Source organism: Hypomesus nipponensis, chromosome 9 (genome assembly GCF_054491055.1).
Source record: "Hypomesus nipponensis isolate SF chromosome 9, ASM5449105v1, whole genome shotgun sequence".
NCBI lineage: Eukaryota > Metazoa > Chordata > Actinopteri > Osmeriformes > Osmeridae > Hypomesus > Hypomesus nipponensis.
Genome location: NC_140369.1, coordinates 15,030,001 through 15,046,730, shown reverse-complemented (window position 1 = coordinate 15,046,730; position 16,730 = coordinate 15,030,001). Strand labels below are relative to the sequence as shown.

At 48.1% G+C, this 16,730-nt stretch overlaps 1 protein-coding gene across 1 annotated transcript in view; it reads left to right on the top strand.

Annotated features, from left to right (window-relative positions):
- Positions 1 to 15,337: 15,337 nt before the first annotated feature.
- The window catches only part of grip2b (glutamate receptor interacting protein 2b), a 45,050-nt gene continuing 43,657 nt past the window's right edge, over positions 15,338 to 16,730 (top strand). The window contains exon 1 of the mRNA XM_084705842.1: positions 15,338 to 15,479. Coding sequence (XP_084561968.1) covers positions 15,338 to 15,479 — 142 coding nt within the window. The remainder of the gene's footprint in view (positions 15,480 to 16,730) is intronic.

The following is a 16,730-nucleotide window of genomic DNA, read 5'->3' as shown; positions in this document are numbered from 1 at the left end:
GAGACAAGAGGCCCCATCAATCACTGGAGCATAAATTCACACAGCTCTTCAATGTGTGTGTGTGTGTTGATATGTTTGACCCGTAGAGCCCTCTGTAAGTGTTTTAGTCTGAGTGGTTTCATCCAGCCACAATGTGGTGCGTGTCTGTGTGTATTCATGTGTGTGTGTGTGTGTGTGTGTGTGTGGCTCGAGAAGGTTCAAACTGACGGCAGTTGCTTCAGAATATGTAATGTCTTCTCTTCCAGCTGATACATGCCGGTGCTAGGTGCCGCACACACCTCATACACAAATGACTAGCGTGCATGTATCTGTGCGTGTGCAGAATGTGTGTGTAATGGAGGTGGTTTGGAGCAATGCTTGATAACTAGCCCTGCCTCTGAGAACGGTATGACCCCCGTATCTCTCTGGGTGCCTCCATGATCGAAAGATAGATGGATGTGTGGGTTCCTGCCTCTCTGAAGTCATTTTCTAAAGGCTCTAGAAGTGGCAAGGAGAAAGGCCAGGGCTTGGTCCTGCAAGCGTGTTATGATTGTCAACACTGTATTATTGAATGTGTGTGTGTTTGAGTGCGGGGCGTGTGCTCATGTAAGCCTATAGAGAGAGAGCGAGTAGTGCTCATGTAGGTCACTAATAAGCTGAGGGTAATGTGATTTGATGAGTCACAACAGCAGAAGGTTCTCTTTCTATCTTTCCTCTCTCTTTCCTCCAATCCCCTCGTTCCCCCCTTCCTCGCGTTCCTCCCTTCCTCTCGTTCCTCCCTTCCTCCCTGCAGTCCTGACTGCCTCTCTGCCTGGCTGCCCACTGGATTTAACCTAAGCTTCAAACACACACACACTTCACCCCTGGGTATGCACAAATACACACTGCACACACACACACACATGTGCACGGCGTGCGCCACGTATACTCAAAAAATGACACTCACAGGCACACACACATAAACACACAAACACGCACAAATGCACAAATGCTTACACAAACATGTCATAGCATGAATATGCAGAAAAGAATCCATTTGGATTCACAGAACCAATAAGTGCTCCTGCCAGCCGCGATAACTATGCATCAATAAACACTCGTTAATATGGCCGCACTGTCCCAAAGCTCAAACCTCACTGTTCAACTGTAGTCCCACAAGCACAGAACGTCAAGCTCTTTCCCCTCTCACCGTCTCCCTCTCCAGTCCCAGTACTAGTCGGGAGGAAATGTGTCCAGAGTTCCAGTCGTAATGAAAGAGGTCCCGTTTCAGCCCCAGCTTCAGTCTGGGAATATGTGTTCCAGCCCTAAAACTAGCCCTAGTCCCAGTCCTAGACCTGAATGACTGTGTTTCTGCCATAGTACCAGCCATGATACCAACCTTTGTCTTGCAGGAATGTTTCAGCTCTAGTACTAACCCCAGTCCCAGGCTCAGTCCCATTCCTATTCCTGAAGGACTGCATTTCAGCCCCAGTCTCAGCCCTAGTCTGGGGGAGTGTGTCCTAGTCCAGAATTATCTCTTCCTCTGTTGGTCCTACTGACCAGTCATCTGTCAACCGCACTTGCACTCCCTGATTGGACAGTTAAGACAAGTGTCCTCAGCCAGTCATCATCTTTAAACCAATTACAATCACCCATCACCTAAACCAGTCACAGCCAGCCATTACCTCAGCCAATTACAGCCGGTGTCAGGCAGACACAGTCAATTTCTCTGTTGCTGGATGAATGGTCAGGGGTTGGTTTGTTTCGCTTCTTATTGACAGATTATTTCCAGCCCTGTCATTGCCACACTGCCACACAGGCTGTCTCAACACTGCACACCGAACACACCATGGGCTATTAACATGAACATTACTCACCAAACATTATCATGAGAGTCATACAGCATTCATTATCAACATGAACACACCAGGCCTTATCAAAAAGAAACTGGACCGCCGTCCAACCTCAGAAACAGCTTCAGACCTTGATCTGAACTTTACTTGAAGCAGTAGAACTAGTGTTGTTCTCTCCCTGAGTCCCTGAGTACTTTAAGTGTAAAAGTAATTACCAAATGTGATTGGACAGTCTTTCTCCTGAATGAAGAGGAAGTTAGAGGAAGTAAATCCTTTCCAGATGTTTCAGTAGAGATAGTACTGTGATGGGGACTTTGATTGGTGACTTTAGCCTCGCTAGCTTTTGTTACCATACCAAGGCACACACACACACAGACTCACACGCACACATATGCACACACACAGTGGGATGCACAGATCACCCAGTTCTGAGCCCCACTCACGTATTTTTACCCCACGTCTTTCTACCCTGCGTACTTACCTAACAGAAGGAATTCACATGACATGCAGTCTTGTTGCTGGTCTTGGACACAGTCTTTGTTACAGGCGGCCTATTGTCCTCAGCAGCTAGCTTCCCATTGGCTAATCTACTGAGAGCCACTTCCTGGGAAAAGAGAAGACGGGAGGAGAGGCGAGAAGAGAGGAGAAGAGAAGAGGAGAGAATCGATCAATCAATAAAGCCTATTGAAGCAACACTTATGAAACAACCTCCCTCTGCCAGCTGCTTTCCAGTCTCTCTCTCTCTCTCTCTCTCTCTCTCTCTCTCTCTCTCTCTCTCTCTCTCTCTCTCTCTCTCTCTCTCTCTCTCTCTCTCTTTCTTTCTTTCTCTCTCTCTCTCTCTCTCTCTCTCTCTCTCTCTCTCTCTCTCTCTCTCTCTCGCTCTCTCTCACACTTTCTCTCTCTCTGTGAATGATACTCCCCAATTTTGCTTTAGTTTTTCTCCTCTCCTGCTTTCTTTTCTCTATAGGTGGTACTCTCTAGCCTTTCTCTCTTTTCTCTCTCTGTGTCTATGCTAACATAAGGATATATAGGATGTTGACTATTTACCAAAGCCATGTTATCTGTCCTCTCTCAGCTTTGCCTCCTTGTATTAGACCATATATTAATGTAATATTAGCTTTCATTGAGACCATTTGAATAAATTAAGAAAGCTAATTATTCCCTAACAATGTTCTCCAACAGTCAATTATGACAGTATGAACACCCCCCCCCCCCCCCCCGCGGTCCTTGTAATTATTTAAATGACAGAATTCTCTAGTTTCCATTAAAGTTCAAAGATGGACGCATCATCTCTGCTGGGGAAGAGAAGCTTCTCTCGTCACAAAGTTCTGGAGAATTGAATGGACGGTTTAATTTAAAACTGATGTAGCCTGGCTTTTCAGATAGTGTTATTGTAGTTTGTTTGGCGCTTGCTCTGTGTTCGTGCAGACATGCTCTCTCTGAAGGAGCAGAGAATGAGCAGGAGAGACTTAAAGCAGGAGAGACACGTGCTAGGCAGCAGGAGAGAGGAGGAGGCGAGACCTGTCAAAGAGGACCGTCATCTAGACACCATAATGATGGTGGAGGAAGAGAAGGAGGAGGCGGAGGAGGGGAGACATGTAAAGGAGCTGCTCACCAGGATGAAACAGGACATGATGGAGGATGATTGGGGGGGAGTCGGGGGGTGTGGAGACTGCACGAGAGCCAGGTGTTATTTCTTTGTCCCGTTTCAACCTGGAAAAATGAAGGACGTGATCCAATCCTGACATGGACAGGCAGGGATACGATATGGAACAAACTAAATGCTTTAAATGTGCAGACTTAAACACAAGTCAGTCACACCTGCCACAAGTGATTTAAAGGTGCAAGAGAGAGGCTTAGAGAATGAGAAGTAAGCAGCATGGATACGGCTAGTGTGATGTACTGTTGGAGCATAGAGAGAGGAGGTACATAGAAGTTTGGCAGTGTTTGAGCGTAGGATAGAGACGGATTCTTAAGTAAGAGAGACAACCATTGTGAGAGATAGCGGTGTTAGACACACAGACAGGAAGATAGAGGGAAAGAAATAAAAAATGGAGAGAAAGATAGAGGTATATTTTACAGTGTGAGAGACAGTGAAGGGGAGGACACGGCCACTTCCGCGACTGCAGCCTAGCGTGGGATAGAGGAGGCTTTCCTCCAAACTGCTCGTGGTGTGTCAGTCTCAGAGGCAGCTCAGCTCTTCTGAGGGGACCCCCTGCTGTGTCCAGACTCCCCTCTGTTCACAGAGCTCCACCACAGGTGTACACAGGATCCCCAGGAGGGCTTACTGCAGGTCTGGAGGAGATGTGAAGGTTGAGGCTGCACACAGCAGGGCTGAGACTGGGGCCGCCCTGAGAGTTGGAACAAATACACCCCTTGTGGTACATGGTGTATAGGTGTCGACAGACACTGATGCGCAAGGGGAAGATTCACAGTGCGAGACGAGTCCAGTCTGGGATATCAAACTGTTTATGAAAATACAGCCGTACCTCGTTTGCTGGGTTTGAACCTGGGTTGGCAGCACTGGTCCCAGGTTCAAATTTCCCCTGTATGTCACAAATTCCTATTTACACCAAGGGAGATGGGATACCAGTCGTTTGGTCTCTCGGATAAGTCTTAGTCACACACACACACACACACACACACGCAGTGCATGTGGAATGGCCATGCCATGGCTGTGCTGGTGTAGTGTTTGGACATCTCTGCGGTGCCTGGCGGGGGGTGCTGTCTGTTAGAGAGGTCACCCAGACAGAGGAGAGCTTTCTGACATGCTTTCATCCCAGCAACACTCAGCAACAATCTTGTCTATTGTACACCGTGCATGTGTGTGTGGTACAGCCGGATTGCTACACTCCGTCTGTGGTAGGCAGTGTATATGTGGGTATGACTGTGCGTGAGTGTGATATTGTGTGTGAGTGTGTCTGTGCCATTGTGTGTGTGAGTGTTTGAGGATGTTTGCCAGTGTATGAAAGTGCGTGCCTGTGTGCACAAGAGCCTCGTGAGTGAGTGAGTGTGTGTTTGTGAATGAGTGTGTGTGACTGAATGAGTGTGTTTGTGAGTGTGTGAGTGTGTGTGAGTGTGTGTGCTGCGGGCCAGATGTCAGAGTGGTCCTAGTCATGGAAGATGTTAACAGAGGGAGACGCGCAGCCTTCCTACAGAGGAGCAGAAGCCCAGGCAGACGCTTGGACTAGACCACACTGGGGCTGCGGCAACCATCCATGTTATTGTTCCGTTTTTCATTTCACAGCCAAGGTGGAAAACATGCCATCATTAACAGTAGGGACACAACCGTGTCCACTGTGGACACAAACACAGACACAGTAGAGTATGAGATCAATTAAGGACAGTAGAAGATAATACAGTCTACTTACACTAGAGTCTCCATGTAGTACAATACATTAGGTTCTCCCTACAGTAAAGTCTCTCTACAGTAGAATACAGTACAGTCTCTCTATAGTAGAATACAGTAGAGTCTCTCTACAGTAGAATACAGTACAGTCTCTCTAGAGTGGAGTCTCCCTGGGTTCAGCTCCTGAACCTCCTGCATCTCCCTGCAGTCAGCCTCTGCAGCATACTATTCTCCTGCATCCCTCTGAATGAGGCTTTCAGCCAGGGCTTATCACACACACACACACACACACACACACACACACACACACTGACAAACACACCCCCCCACAACCACGCTGACAAACACACACACACACACACACACCCACACACAATGACAAACACACATACGTAAGCACTGTAGTCACACTCACACACATGCTCACAGGCAAAATGGTCACAGGCACTAACACTCATACACACAAGCATTTCACACACATTTTTTGCTCAATGTACCATTTTAAAGTCGCCCTCTCCTGCCTGTATTTGCATTAATTGCAGTGAATTGCATGAAGTGCAAAGCTCACATAGAGATATTTGGGATTATTTCTTGTGCTTGAGGGTATTGTCAAATACTTAGATTTCATACATTTTATCCATTTACTCAGTTTTAACAGTTCTGTCATTGAAATGTATTCTTTGTGTAATCGTCTGCAATTATTTCATTCAGTTTATATTTGGGAGAGGACAGAGGTGAGTAAATGCTGACGGGACCAAGCGAGGCAATGAGGAGGTGGGGAAGTGGAGAAGGTGAGAAGGGGATGCGGAGAGGAAGAGAACGAGCATGGAGAAAGTGGTTAGGGAAGGAGGGAGCAGGTTGACACTAATGGGAAGCAAGGAGGAGGAGAGGAAGACATGGAGATAGATTGGACAAGAGATACATTATTTGTCAGGGGGAGAAGAAGGAGATGGGGAGGTAGTGCGGAGGTTAGCCACCTGTAGCCTTCAGCAGCTCAGCCTGTTGCGTTAAAAGGCCCATGAATATTAGATGCTCCTGGGGCTGAGAGATGGGCTGCTAGCCTGGGGCGATCTGGGAGAGGGCTCTGAATAAACAGTCTCCGAACACCAGACACCCTGCTCCGCATGTCTCATTCATGAGAACTGAACGTAGCTGATCTGCTGACTGCACTTGTAATGGATCTTGACTTCCATTCTGCGCTGTGTTGAAGTAGTTCCAATCATTGCTTCCCAGATTGGTATGTTAACTCTGACAGAAACTAGACAACGTGGGTTAGGTGGGCAACACTCTCCAACACGACAATGGAAGCAGTGTCTCTTGTTCAGGTATGTCTTCTGTCAGGCATCTTTAGTGTTAGCTATCTCTAGTGTTGGGTATGTCTAGTCTGAAATATATCTTGTGTCGGGTATCTCTAGTGTTCGGTATCTCTATTGGGCAGCATCTCTAATGTGAGGTGTCTCCAGTGTTGGAGAGCTCTATCGTGAGGTATCTCTGGTGTCAGGTATCGCGAGTGTGAGAAATCTTGACCCCATATCTCTAATTTGAGTTATTGTGGGGAAGTGTGAAGTATCTTCAGTATGACGTATCTCTAGCGGTAGGTGACTCTAGTGGGGCATATCTACAGTGTGAGGTGTCTCTGGTGGGGCATATCTATTATAGTGAGGTATCTCTAATGGGGCATATCTATAGTGTGAGGTTTCTCTAGTGCGGGGGTTGCTCTAATGTGAGGTATATCCAGTATACAGCCTGCAGCGTGCTCCAGCTGAGTCTGAGGGGGCTGATACCGCAGGCTAGTGGCCTGAGTTTAGCCTAGCCTGCCAGTCCACGCTATACCCACACAGTACATTAGCACGTTAGCCATGCACCACATCCGGGTTAATAACACTGGAGCTGTCGACTGGCGTTGGCAGATCAGCTTGACGGACGCCTGAGTGAGAGGTTATTATTAGACGTCCCGACAAAAGCTTGGAGATCAGGATTCCTTGGTGTGTCCTCTCACCGTGATTAAGGCCAATCTACAGATTGTGTTATTGATGACGTTTCTGCAGAGGCATCGGCCAGGACAGTGAGCCGGAGGTTTACGGTGTTTATCTTGTGGACTGGAGATGTGGAGGCACTGCTGATTTTTAGAGGCTCGTTCGAGACCGTGTCCTTCCGTTCTCACTTGCGTGATTGTGCCGCGTGCCTGTCAATCTGTCTGTGTCAACGGGTGTGTGTTTGCGGATCAGCCTACGCGCGTGTTTTCTGTTTGTTTGTGTGTGTGTGTGATGGTATGTGTCTGTCCAGCTGCGTGTGCTTCCTGTGTGTGTATGTGTGTGTGTGTTTGTTCATTATGTGTGCTGTGTTCATCTAAACACTAGGTTCAGAGGCCCCTCCCTCTCCACCCCACACCACCCCCCCCTTCCACCAACAAACATGCACACACAATAAATGGAGTGAACTTGAACCCAGTCAAATTAGGGGAATAATGAGAAGCAAACTGGCACATTATTTCATGAACGCATGAATACATAAATGCATTACTGCTACAATTAGTCAGTCTGGCAGAGGGAGGAAGGGAGGAGAGAGATACATGGCAAGATGGAGAAAAGGAATGAGAAATGGATGGAAAGAAAGAGGAATGGATATGGAGGGAGAGAGAGACAGAAATGGAAAGGGATGAAGAGAAGGAGGGAGAGAGACAGGTAGAGAGAGAGAGAGAGAGGGATAGACAGAGAGAGAGAAACAGAGAACGAGAGGGGATGGAGAGAGGTCATGGTATTTAAGTGCAACAGTGGAAATAACAGAAAGCCTGCAGGTGGAGGGGAAATGTCATCTAGCGATCTCTCTGCTCTAGTCCTCACCGAGGACCTTCAACAGCAGGGAGCCCTGAGTGTGTGTGTGTGTTCATGTGTGTGTGGTGTGTGTGTGCATGTGCATGTGTGTGTGTGGTCTGTGTATGTGGTGTATGTGGTATGTGGTATGTTGTGTGTGTGTGTGTGTTTGGAGGTGACCCTATTCAGACCAGACATGAGGACAGGCTCCCAGTCTCCAGGCTGTGTGTTTCCTATGAGGGGAGGGGAGGAGGAAGTCATGCTCATTTTGATAGACGACACATCCAGACCACGATCATTTTCTGACTGCCTCATTTTTCATCCTTAAAATGCTCTTCAAATTATTTATATTTTGTGTTTGCTGCTTCTGAAATCATTCTCCATCAGCTGCCGACCATACTTCACCACCATTACCCATCTGAGCTGCGCTGATACTGCCAGAACTTTGCTAATCTGTGCTGGTCGAGCTGTGCCCAGCCTCAGATAATAATTAAAGTAACAAACCCTGCTGGTTTTTCTAGATTTCTTTCTCTGTTTCTCTTTTTTTCCTTTCCTTTCCCTCCCTCCCATCCCCTCTCTTTTTCTCTCTCTCACCTCTCTGTCTTTCTCAGTTAATCTATTTCTCTCTACTCTCCTTCTCTCGCTTTCTCCCCCTCTCTTTCACTTCAGATTTTCAGAAATGAGCCCGGTGTCTCCTTGTCAACAGTAGCTTTAATGGGTTCAATGACGAAGCTATTCCTTCACACACACATGCTCCCATAAAAGCAGTTTCTACTTCACCTGTTGTTTCTCTCATCAATCCACACCCAGAGTCCACATTGAGACCATGTTGGACCAGTAGGTCCACTGTCTGCACTTTGTTAGTATCCATGTATGTGAACATGTTTGCGTGTGTCTGTATGTGTCTCTGTGGGTATTCTGTCCTCAACGTGTAGAATAGTGTGTGTATGTGCATAAGGGTCTCTGTGTATGTGCATGTGTGTGTGTGTGTGCGTCTGTCTGTGCCAACGTTTGAGCGATTGTGTGTGTGTGTGCTCTTGTCTATCAGTGCTAATATATGTTTGTGTGTGTGTGTGTGTGTGTATATGTGTATATGTGTGTGTGTGTGTGTTTGTGTGTGTGTATATGTGTGAGTGTGTGTGTGTGTATATGTGTGTGTGTGTGTGTGTGTGTGGCAGATGAGCAGTGTAGCCCCATCAGTGGGAGCAGTCACATCTGTCCTGGTCTCAGGTGGGGGGAGTTTCTGCCTGGCCTGTCTGTCTCCGACCCCAGGGGAGCCTGCTGGCCCGCTGGCCCTCTGACTCCCTCTGTCTCTGCTAAGAGGCACACACACGTACATACACACACCCACACACATGACAGACAGGCAGTCAGACAGGCAGGCAGACACAAACACATGTGGTAGACATACATCTGACATGCATGGGATGACAGGCTAAAATGATCCTTGCCTTATTATTTGTTATTCTGGTTCCTTGTATTTGTCACCTGACAGGAAATCACACCTAGCAGGTTAACAGGTGTAACAGCAGTTTCCGGGGGCAACACTGGTTTGGAAGAGTAGGCCTTATTCTAACACGGAGGGAAAAAATTGCGACCTTAGACCTTAAGGTGCTAGTTCTCTTGTTGTCATTCTGCTGGTTAGTTGTTTGGGTTCCCATGCGGAAGAATGTCAGCTCTAATTCCTCCGGTGGTACGTCCAGGTGTGTGTTGAAGTCTGGAACCTCTCAAGCCTGGTAACCTCTCAGCTCTCTCCCAAGGCCTGGCGGGTGTCCATGGAGACGAGGCCTGGGGTCGCGACGCCCCCCCCTGTCCACCTGGTGTGAAGGAGCCTGACAGATCACATCATCACTCTGAGCCCTGGCTGGTACTCTGGTCTCTCTGTCGAGCACTGCTGCACCTTCCACCACTAGAGGGCGCTGCATCCCCGCTGATGCGACGGCACCGAGCGATGGAGAGATCAGAGAGAGGGAGCAAAACAAAGAAGGGGGAGACGGGAGCAAGTGGGGGTGCTACGTTGGGGAGGAGGGGGATAGGGTAAGTGTATGTGTGGGAGCGAGAGAGGGAGAGAGGTCGAGAAACAGAAGGGGGTTGAAAGAGAGAGGGGGGAAGGAGGGAAGAGAGCGAGGGGAAGTCACGCTCACTGCCCCAGTTTGTATATTTATCCTCAGTGTGAGTCATGTGACGTGGCTGTTGACTGGAGAAGCAGCTTCAGCATGAACAGGCATCTCCCAGGAGGGCTGGCGAGGACCATTAAAACACACATGGGATGGGATCTTCTGATTAATGATAATCGTGTGTGTGTGTGTGTGTGTGTGTGTGTGTGTGTGTGTGTGTGGTGTGTGTGTGACTGACATATTCCATTTGAGTGCATTTGTGACTGCAGGGAGCTCAATTACCTATCATAATTGAAAATAAAATGTTTTAGTGTGTTGTCATCTCCCCATGGAACGCATGCTGGTGGAGGGGAGGGGCCACAGCAGGATATGACACACAGTCACGTTCAACTGTTTGAGGCCACACTGAACAGTTCACAGGGGAACTGAAGAGTGAGAAAGCCAAGTGTTCTGTGACTGCACGAAGCTCTTTCGAACATTGCCAAATCCTGCTGTGACAACATGGGTCATCAGGTTTTGCACAAACTTGTGGAATCCATGCACAATGTCGTTCAAGCAAAAAAGGGGTTACGTACCAAATACCAAGATATTCTGAGATGTACATTTTTTACTCAAATTATGAAACTGATTTTATCATTTGAAATGAAAAAAATCGAAATGACATTTGAAATAAATGCAAAATATAAGGATCTTGACTGGTGGTCTCAGACTTTTGGAGCCTGTGAAAATGTACAGTTAATGTACAAAGCTTTAAGACAGATCAAATCTTTTGCTCATCTTCTCCTTCTTACACCCCTCCTCCTCCTCCTCTTCCTGTCCCCTTCTTTTCCCCCTCCCCTACTCCTTCTTTTCTTCCTTTTCTACCCCCCTCCTTCCCCTCCCTCTCCCCCTCCTTCCCCTCCCTCTCCCCCTCCATCCCCTCCCTCCCTCTCTCCCTCTTTACCTTCCCTCTCCCACTCCTTACCCTCCCCTTTCTCCACCTCCTCCCCCCTACACCTCTCCTTCTTCCTCCCCTTCTTCCTCCACCCTGTCTCTGTCTCAGAAGGTGTTCTAGCCTCAGGCTGGCGAGTGGAACTCAGAGCTCTGAGATTAGGATGAGAAGGAACACAGACCTCCCCCCATCGCCCTTCCCCCTCCACACACACACACACACACACAAAGAATGAAACAGACACACACACAGCAACACGCACACAGACAGACACACACACACACAGTGACACAGACACACATTGCGACACACCACCCCTCTGTTGCAGCTGGGTTCTCTCCAGGGTGCAGTCCCCAGGAGACAGGCTCTGGAGCTGTATCTGCTCTGGTTTGTGCTGACTGTGTTTCAATCTTCAGGCAAGACACACACACACACAGACAGACACAGACATGGAGACAGACAGACTGGAATACAGACAGACAGGTGGACTTACAGATGGGTAGACAGACAGACAGGTGGGTAGACAGATGGGTGGGCAAACAAACAGAGACTGACCTGTGGGCAGACAGGCAGAGATAGAGTTGCTCTGTGATCAGACTAGAGAACACATCCTCCACTATTCATGTCTCCTGGAGGAGAGTCTTCATCAATGCCACTGCAGAATGTAAATGATATAAAAGCCTTAGCAGCTCAGTGGAGCTGGGGAGCTCATCTCTCTCTCTCTCTTTCTCTCTCTCTCTCTCTCTCTCTCTCTCTCTCTCTCTCTCTCTCTCTCTCTCTCTCTCTCTCTCTCTCTCTCTCTCACACACACACACTTTCTCTTTCTCTTTACCTCTCTCTTTCTCACTCTTTCCTACTGTCTTTCTGTCTGTCTCTGTTTCTCTCTCTCCTTCTCTCTTTCCTCACTCTTTCTTCCTTCCTCTTGCTCTCTCTATGGATGTTTCTTTTCTTTTCTGTTTTCAGATTTTTTTCCTCCTCAATTGGTTCATTTACTCTTTCTATATGACCTCTGTTTCCCCTCTCTTTTTCTCTCTCATTATATTTGTCTGATGCTCTTTCTCTATCTTTCCACCTCGCTTTTTCCCTTCATCCTTTTATATAAATATCACACTGCTATTTCTGGGAGGTACAGCCTGGTTGTTTTGAGAACTGTGATGTGAACGTGTTGAATGAACATGCAATGTCAGCTTGAGCAACCCTTCCTGAACAGTAAATACGTGCTTGTCTGTGGTAGTGCGTGTGACGTCTCTGGGGACAGGATGGCCAGTTCCTCGCTGCGTCTCATTGGAGGGGAACGTCCCTACTGCTGGAGAGGCTCACCTGTTACACTCTCTCTCTCTCTCTCTCTCTCTCTCTCTCTCTCTCTCTCTCTCTCTCTCTCTTTCTCTCTGTCTTCCTCTTTCTCTCTCTCTCTTTTCTTTTTCCCTCACTCTTTGTCTCTTTATACCCCCGGTCCTGCAGTCCATTACTTCCAGCAGAGTACAAACCTTTGACCCCCCCCCCCCCCCCCGTTGAGAGGAAAGGGCTGCTGGGTTGTTCCTGTCACACTGATCAGTGTCAGTCAGACCCACATCGCAGCCCATTCAGGAGCACAGCCTCACACAGTACCCCTCTAAAACAGAGCTGATCATAGTTCCTGTTCCTCTAGATCAGAGCTGAGTCTAGGGTAGCTGTCTCTGGTTTAAGAACAGAGCTGAGTCTAGGGTGGCTGTCTCTGATTTAAGAACAGAGCTGACAGGAGTACAGTACCTGTTCTAACTGTCTGAAACAGAGCTGAGCACAGTACCGGTCTGTGTGTGTGTGTGTCAGACTTTGCAGCGTTTCTATGTGTGTTTTTTTGTGTGTGTGCATCTATGTAAGACTTTGCAGTATATGTGTGTGTGTGTGTGTGTGTGTGTTTATCTGTGTAGCCTGTGTCAGTGTGATGAGAAGCTCAGCAGTATCTCTACCCTACACATGTTTGACCCACTTAACAGTCTGCCTCTATGTGACAGAGGTGTCAGCAACTCTCCTCTCTCCTCTACTCTACTCTCCTCACCTCACCTCTCTTCTCACGTCTCCTCTCCTCTCATCTCCATGTTCTACTGAGTTCTGCAGTGTTCTACAGTGTTCTACAGTTTACCACTCTACTATTCAGTTCTGGGCTCCAGTCATTGCTGCTCTGCCAGTGGAAACATTGGAAAAGAGCTCCAGGGAGGGAGGGTGTGTGTATGAGTTCATGAGCGCGCATACAAGTGTGTGTGCGCTCGTCTGTGTGTGTTTGTGTAAGCGTATGCGAGCACAGATCCAACATCAACCAGGATTGGCCATTGATGAAACAGCAGTGTGGCGTTGTGCAGGGTTAAAATTACGGGGGGGGGGGGGTTGACCCCCTTAATTAAGACTTGGACCCTCCCAAAAGAGGTAAAAACAACAGGTTGGGGGGGGGGGGGGTCAATACATTTATATATCGCTCTTACCTGTAATCGTAACCCCCCCCTGATTGTCATTGTATAATTCGCACTCTGGCGTTGTGTACCAGACAGCCACCTGCCAGGGCTTCCTGCAGCCCACGGGAGATCACAGTCAGGGAGAAGCTTCTAGAAGCGCAGGCGGAGGAGGAACGCCTCACAGGAACCAGGAACGAAAGAGACAAACTGAAATAAGGATGAGAACGGTGGAGAAATGCCGAGCCATCACTTTTTGTTTTTTTGCTTCCTTCTCTCTTTCTTTCTCTGTCTCTCTCCATCCTGCCTCTCTCTGTCTCTCTCCATCCTGCCTCTCTCTGTCTCTCTCCCTCTCTGTTTTTTTCTTTCTCTGGTCTGATCTCTTTTACACTAGCACAGGGTAGAGAGAGAGACAAAGAGAGAGAGACAGAAAGAGAGAGTGAGAGACAGAAAGAGAGAGAGAGCAGGAGAGAAAGAAACTAGGCCATGCGCCACACTTTAACACTGTGCTCATGGATTTTGGTGGGAATCAAAAAGTTGTTCCTCAACTGTGATGTGATCTGAACTGATCATTGTGTCTCTTACTAACGATGTCTCCTGTGTGACAGACGAGTCCTGAGTTAGAATACGTCTCCCGTCTCCCAGTCAGGTAAATTAAATTCCCTAAACCTCTCCTCCCCGCTCTTCTTTTTCTCAACCAGGAAGTGGTTGAAACAGGAGACTGATGCTGCTGTTGACATCATGGGATGGGTCCAAATGGGGCCAAATACCCTCAAACAGCAGAATGTACATTGTAAATGATGTTTGACACTCGCTGTGAGCCCCACTGAAATGCAACGTCCACAAACACAGACAAACACAACTCTTACTCTCTCTGTCAATGAGCGGCTGGAAAGTGGGTCAGTCCATGTTTTTGGTTTTGTTTGAAGTGGAAGGACTGAAGTTTATTCCCACAGAGAAATTCAGATGTTCTTTCTTAAACTGTCCATGGCGATCGGTCTCCGTGGTCTCTCGCACTGGTGTCTTTCTCTCTTTCTTCTTCTGTCACTCTCTCTCTCTCTCTCTCTCTCTCTCTCTCTCTCTCTCTCTCTCTCTCTCTCTCTCTCTCTCTCTCTCTCTTTCTCTCTCTTTCTCTCTCTGTCTCTCTCTCTCTCTCTCTCTCTCTCTCTCTCTCTCTCTCTCTCTCTCTCTCTCTCTCTCTCTCTCTCTCTCTCTCTCTCTGATCTCTGTCAATCTGGACTGTCTCTCTCCTTCCACGCTTTGTCTCTCTCTTCCTCTCACTCTCTCTTTCTCTCTCTCCATTCCCTCTCTCTCTCCCTCTCTCTGGCCCTCTGTCTGTGGTCTCTGGTCACAGGTTAACCTCTTCTTGATAATCAGCATTGCTGGGTGCTGATGAGCTCATTATGGAGAGGCATGGGAGAAAGATTAAAGAGGAAAGAGGAGAAGGGAAGGAGGGAGGGAGGAAAGGAAGGAGGAAGAGAGGGAGGGCTGCTTCAGTAGAAGCCGTGGGATAGGGCTTCACAGAGAGGGAGAAAAAGTGGGGGGGGGAGAGGGGGTGGGAGAGAGAAAAGAGAGAGAATAGGAGGAGACGGAGGGAGAGGGAAAAGGAAAGAGAGGAAAAAACGGGCAGGGTTTGTGATATTTTTCACAGCTCTGAGAGAGAGAGGAAGAGGCAGACTCCCTGCTCGCTTGTTCTCCGCTGTGAATCGCGTGCCCTGCTAACTCTGCAGAGAGGAGCGGAGAGGAGAAGAGGAGGAGTTATTTGATGAGGTAGGGGGAGAGGAGAGGACACATCAGAGGAGAAGAGAAGGAAGGAGAGGGGAGGCGGGGGGGGGGGGCGAGGCCAGGCCAGGCCAGGCGGGGGAGGGCATCCTGGTGATGTGTGCCAGCATGGAGCGAGGGGTGAGCCGTGTTCTGAGGGTGGTGAGGAGGATGTCACCACGCAGGCGTGCGCGGGACCCCCGGGGGGCGCTGGAGAGCCCAGAGGACTGCTGCCAGGACAGCCTGTGTTCCCTCAGCCTCTGCCTCAGCGGTGAGCACCACACGGCACACACGCACGACACTCACGAGGCACACAGACATGGCACACACAACATAGGCACGCCTCATAAAAGGCACACACACTTCACAGCACATATGCGACACAAACCCCACACCCACACCATGTGGAAGCTTCATACAGACGCAGTCTTAGGCGCATATAGACGGCAGTTTTACCACACGTTTCACCCGGGCATCACAGGTATCTCACACACATCCAGTGCACATCTCACACATGCAGGAATGTCACAAGGAACTGACTTCATTCCAGACATGATTCAACACTTCAGGTCACAGGCACTACAGAGTCACCCTACCCATCCCTTCTGTTCCAGACGTATTCACAAAACTCTCTTCTCTCAGAATCAGCAGAAATTTTTCTCTGGCCTGCAGTTGTTTTAGAGAGAGCAGTTTTAGCTGTTTTTAAGCATGGTGCTCGAGGTTCCTTCCTAGTACACCCAACTGTAGTTCTTGAAAATGACCTGGTAATTTAGATTCTTGATTTGTCTTGAACTGTAAGTCAGAGATTTTCAGAAAAAAGCAAATGCAGCCATGTCAATGTTTCTCTTAGGTTGTGCGTTTTTTGTGAGCTTGTGTGGTGTTGTTTGTGTGAATGTGTCGTGAGGATGTCTGTCAGTAGCTACAGCTGTGTCATGAGGAGATGTTATAGCAGTTAGCTTTGCAGGCAACAGCAGCCGGCACGACACAGCCCAGTACAAGCTAAAATATGCTATATTTACTCACACTAGAACAGAGAGTAGGAGTCACGCAGGAAGGCAGAGACAGCCAAGGGAAAGAGGAGATGGGCAGGGGGACTAGGATGCAAATAGGGAACTAAGAGACAAACAAGGGGACGAGGAAATAGGCAGGGAGTCTAGGATACAAACAGGGGGGCTAGGACACAAACAGGAGCGTTAGGATACAAACAGGGGGGCTAGGAGATGGGCAAGGGGACTAGGATGCATTAAAGGGTACAGACAAAAGACCAACAAGAAATCCAAGAAGGCACCTAACATCTGTAATATTACATTAGCAGTAATAAGATTTTCATAGTATTTTCGATTCTTCTGGGAAACAATGGTGTATTGTCCGTATAAGTACAGTCTATGGGACAGGGACTACGGGTGAAAATGAGCTCTTGAGCTAAAACCTGGTACTATCCATCTCTCCTCTTGAGGTTAATGTTTATTGTACACTGTCCCTGTTTCTTTAAATAAATACATAAAATAAAATATAATTCTGC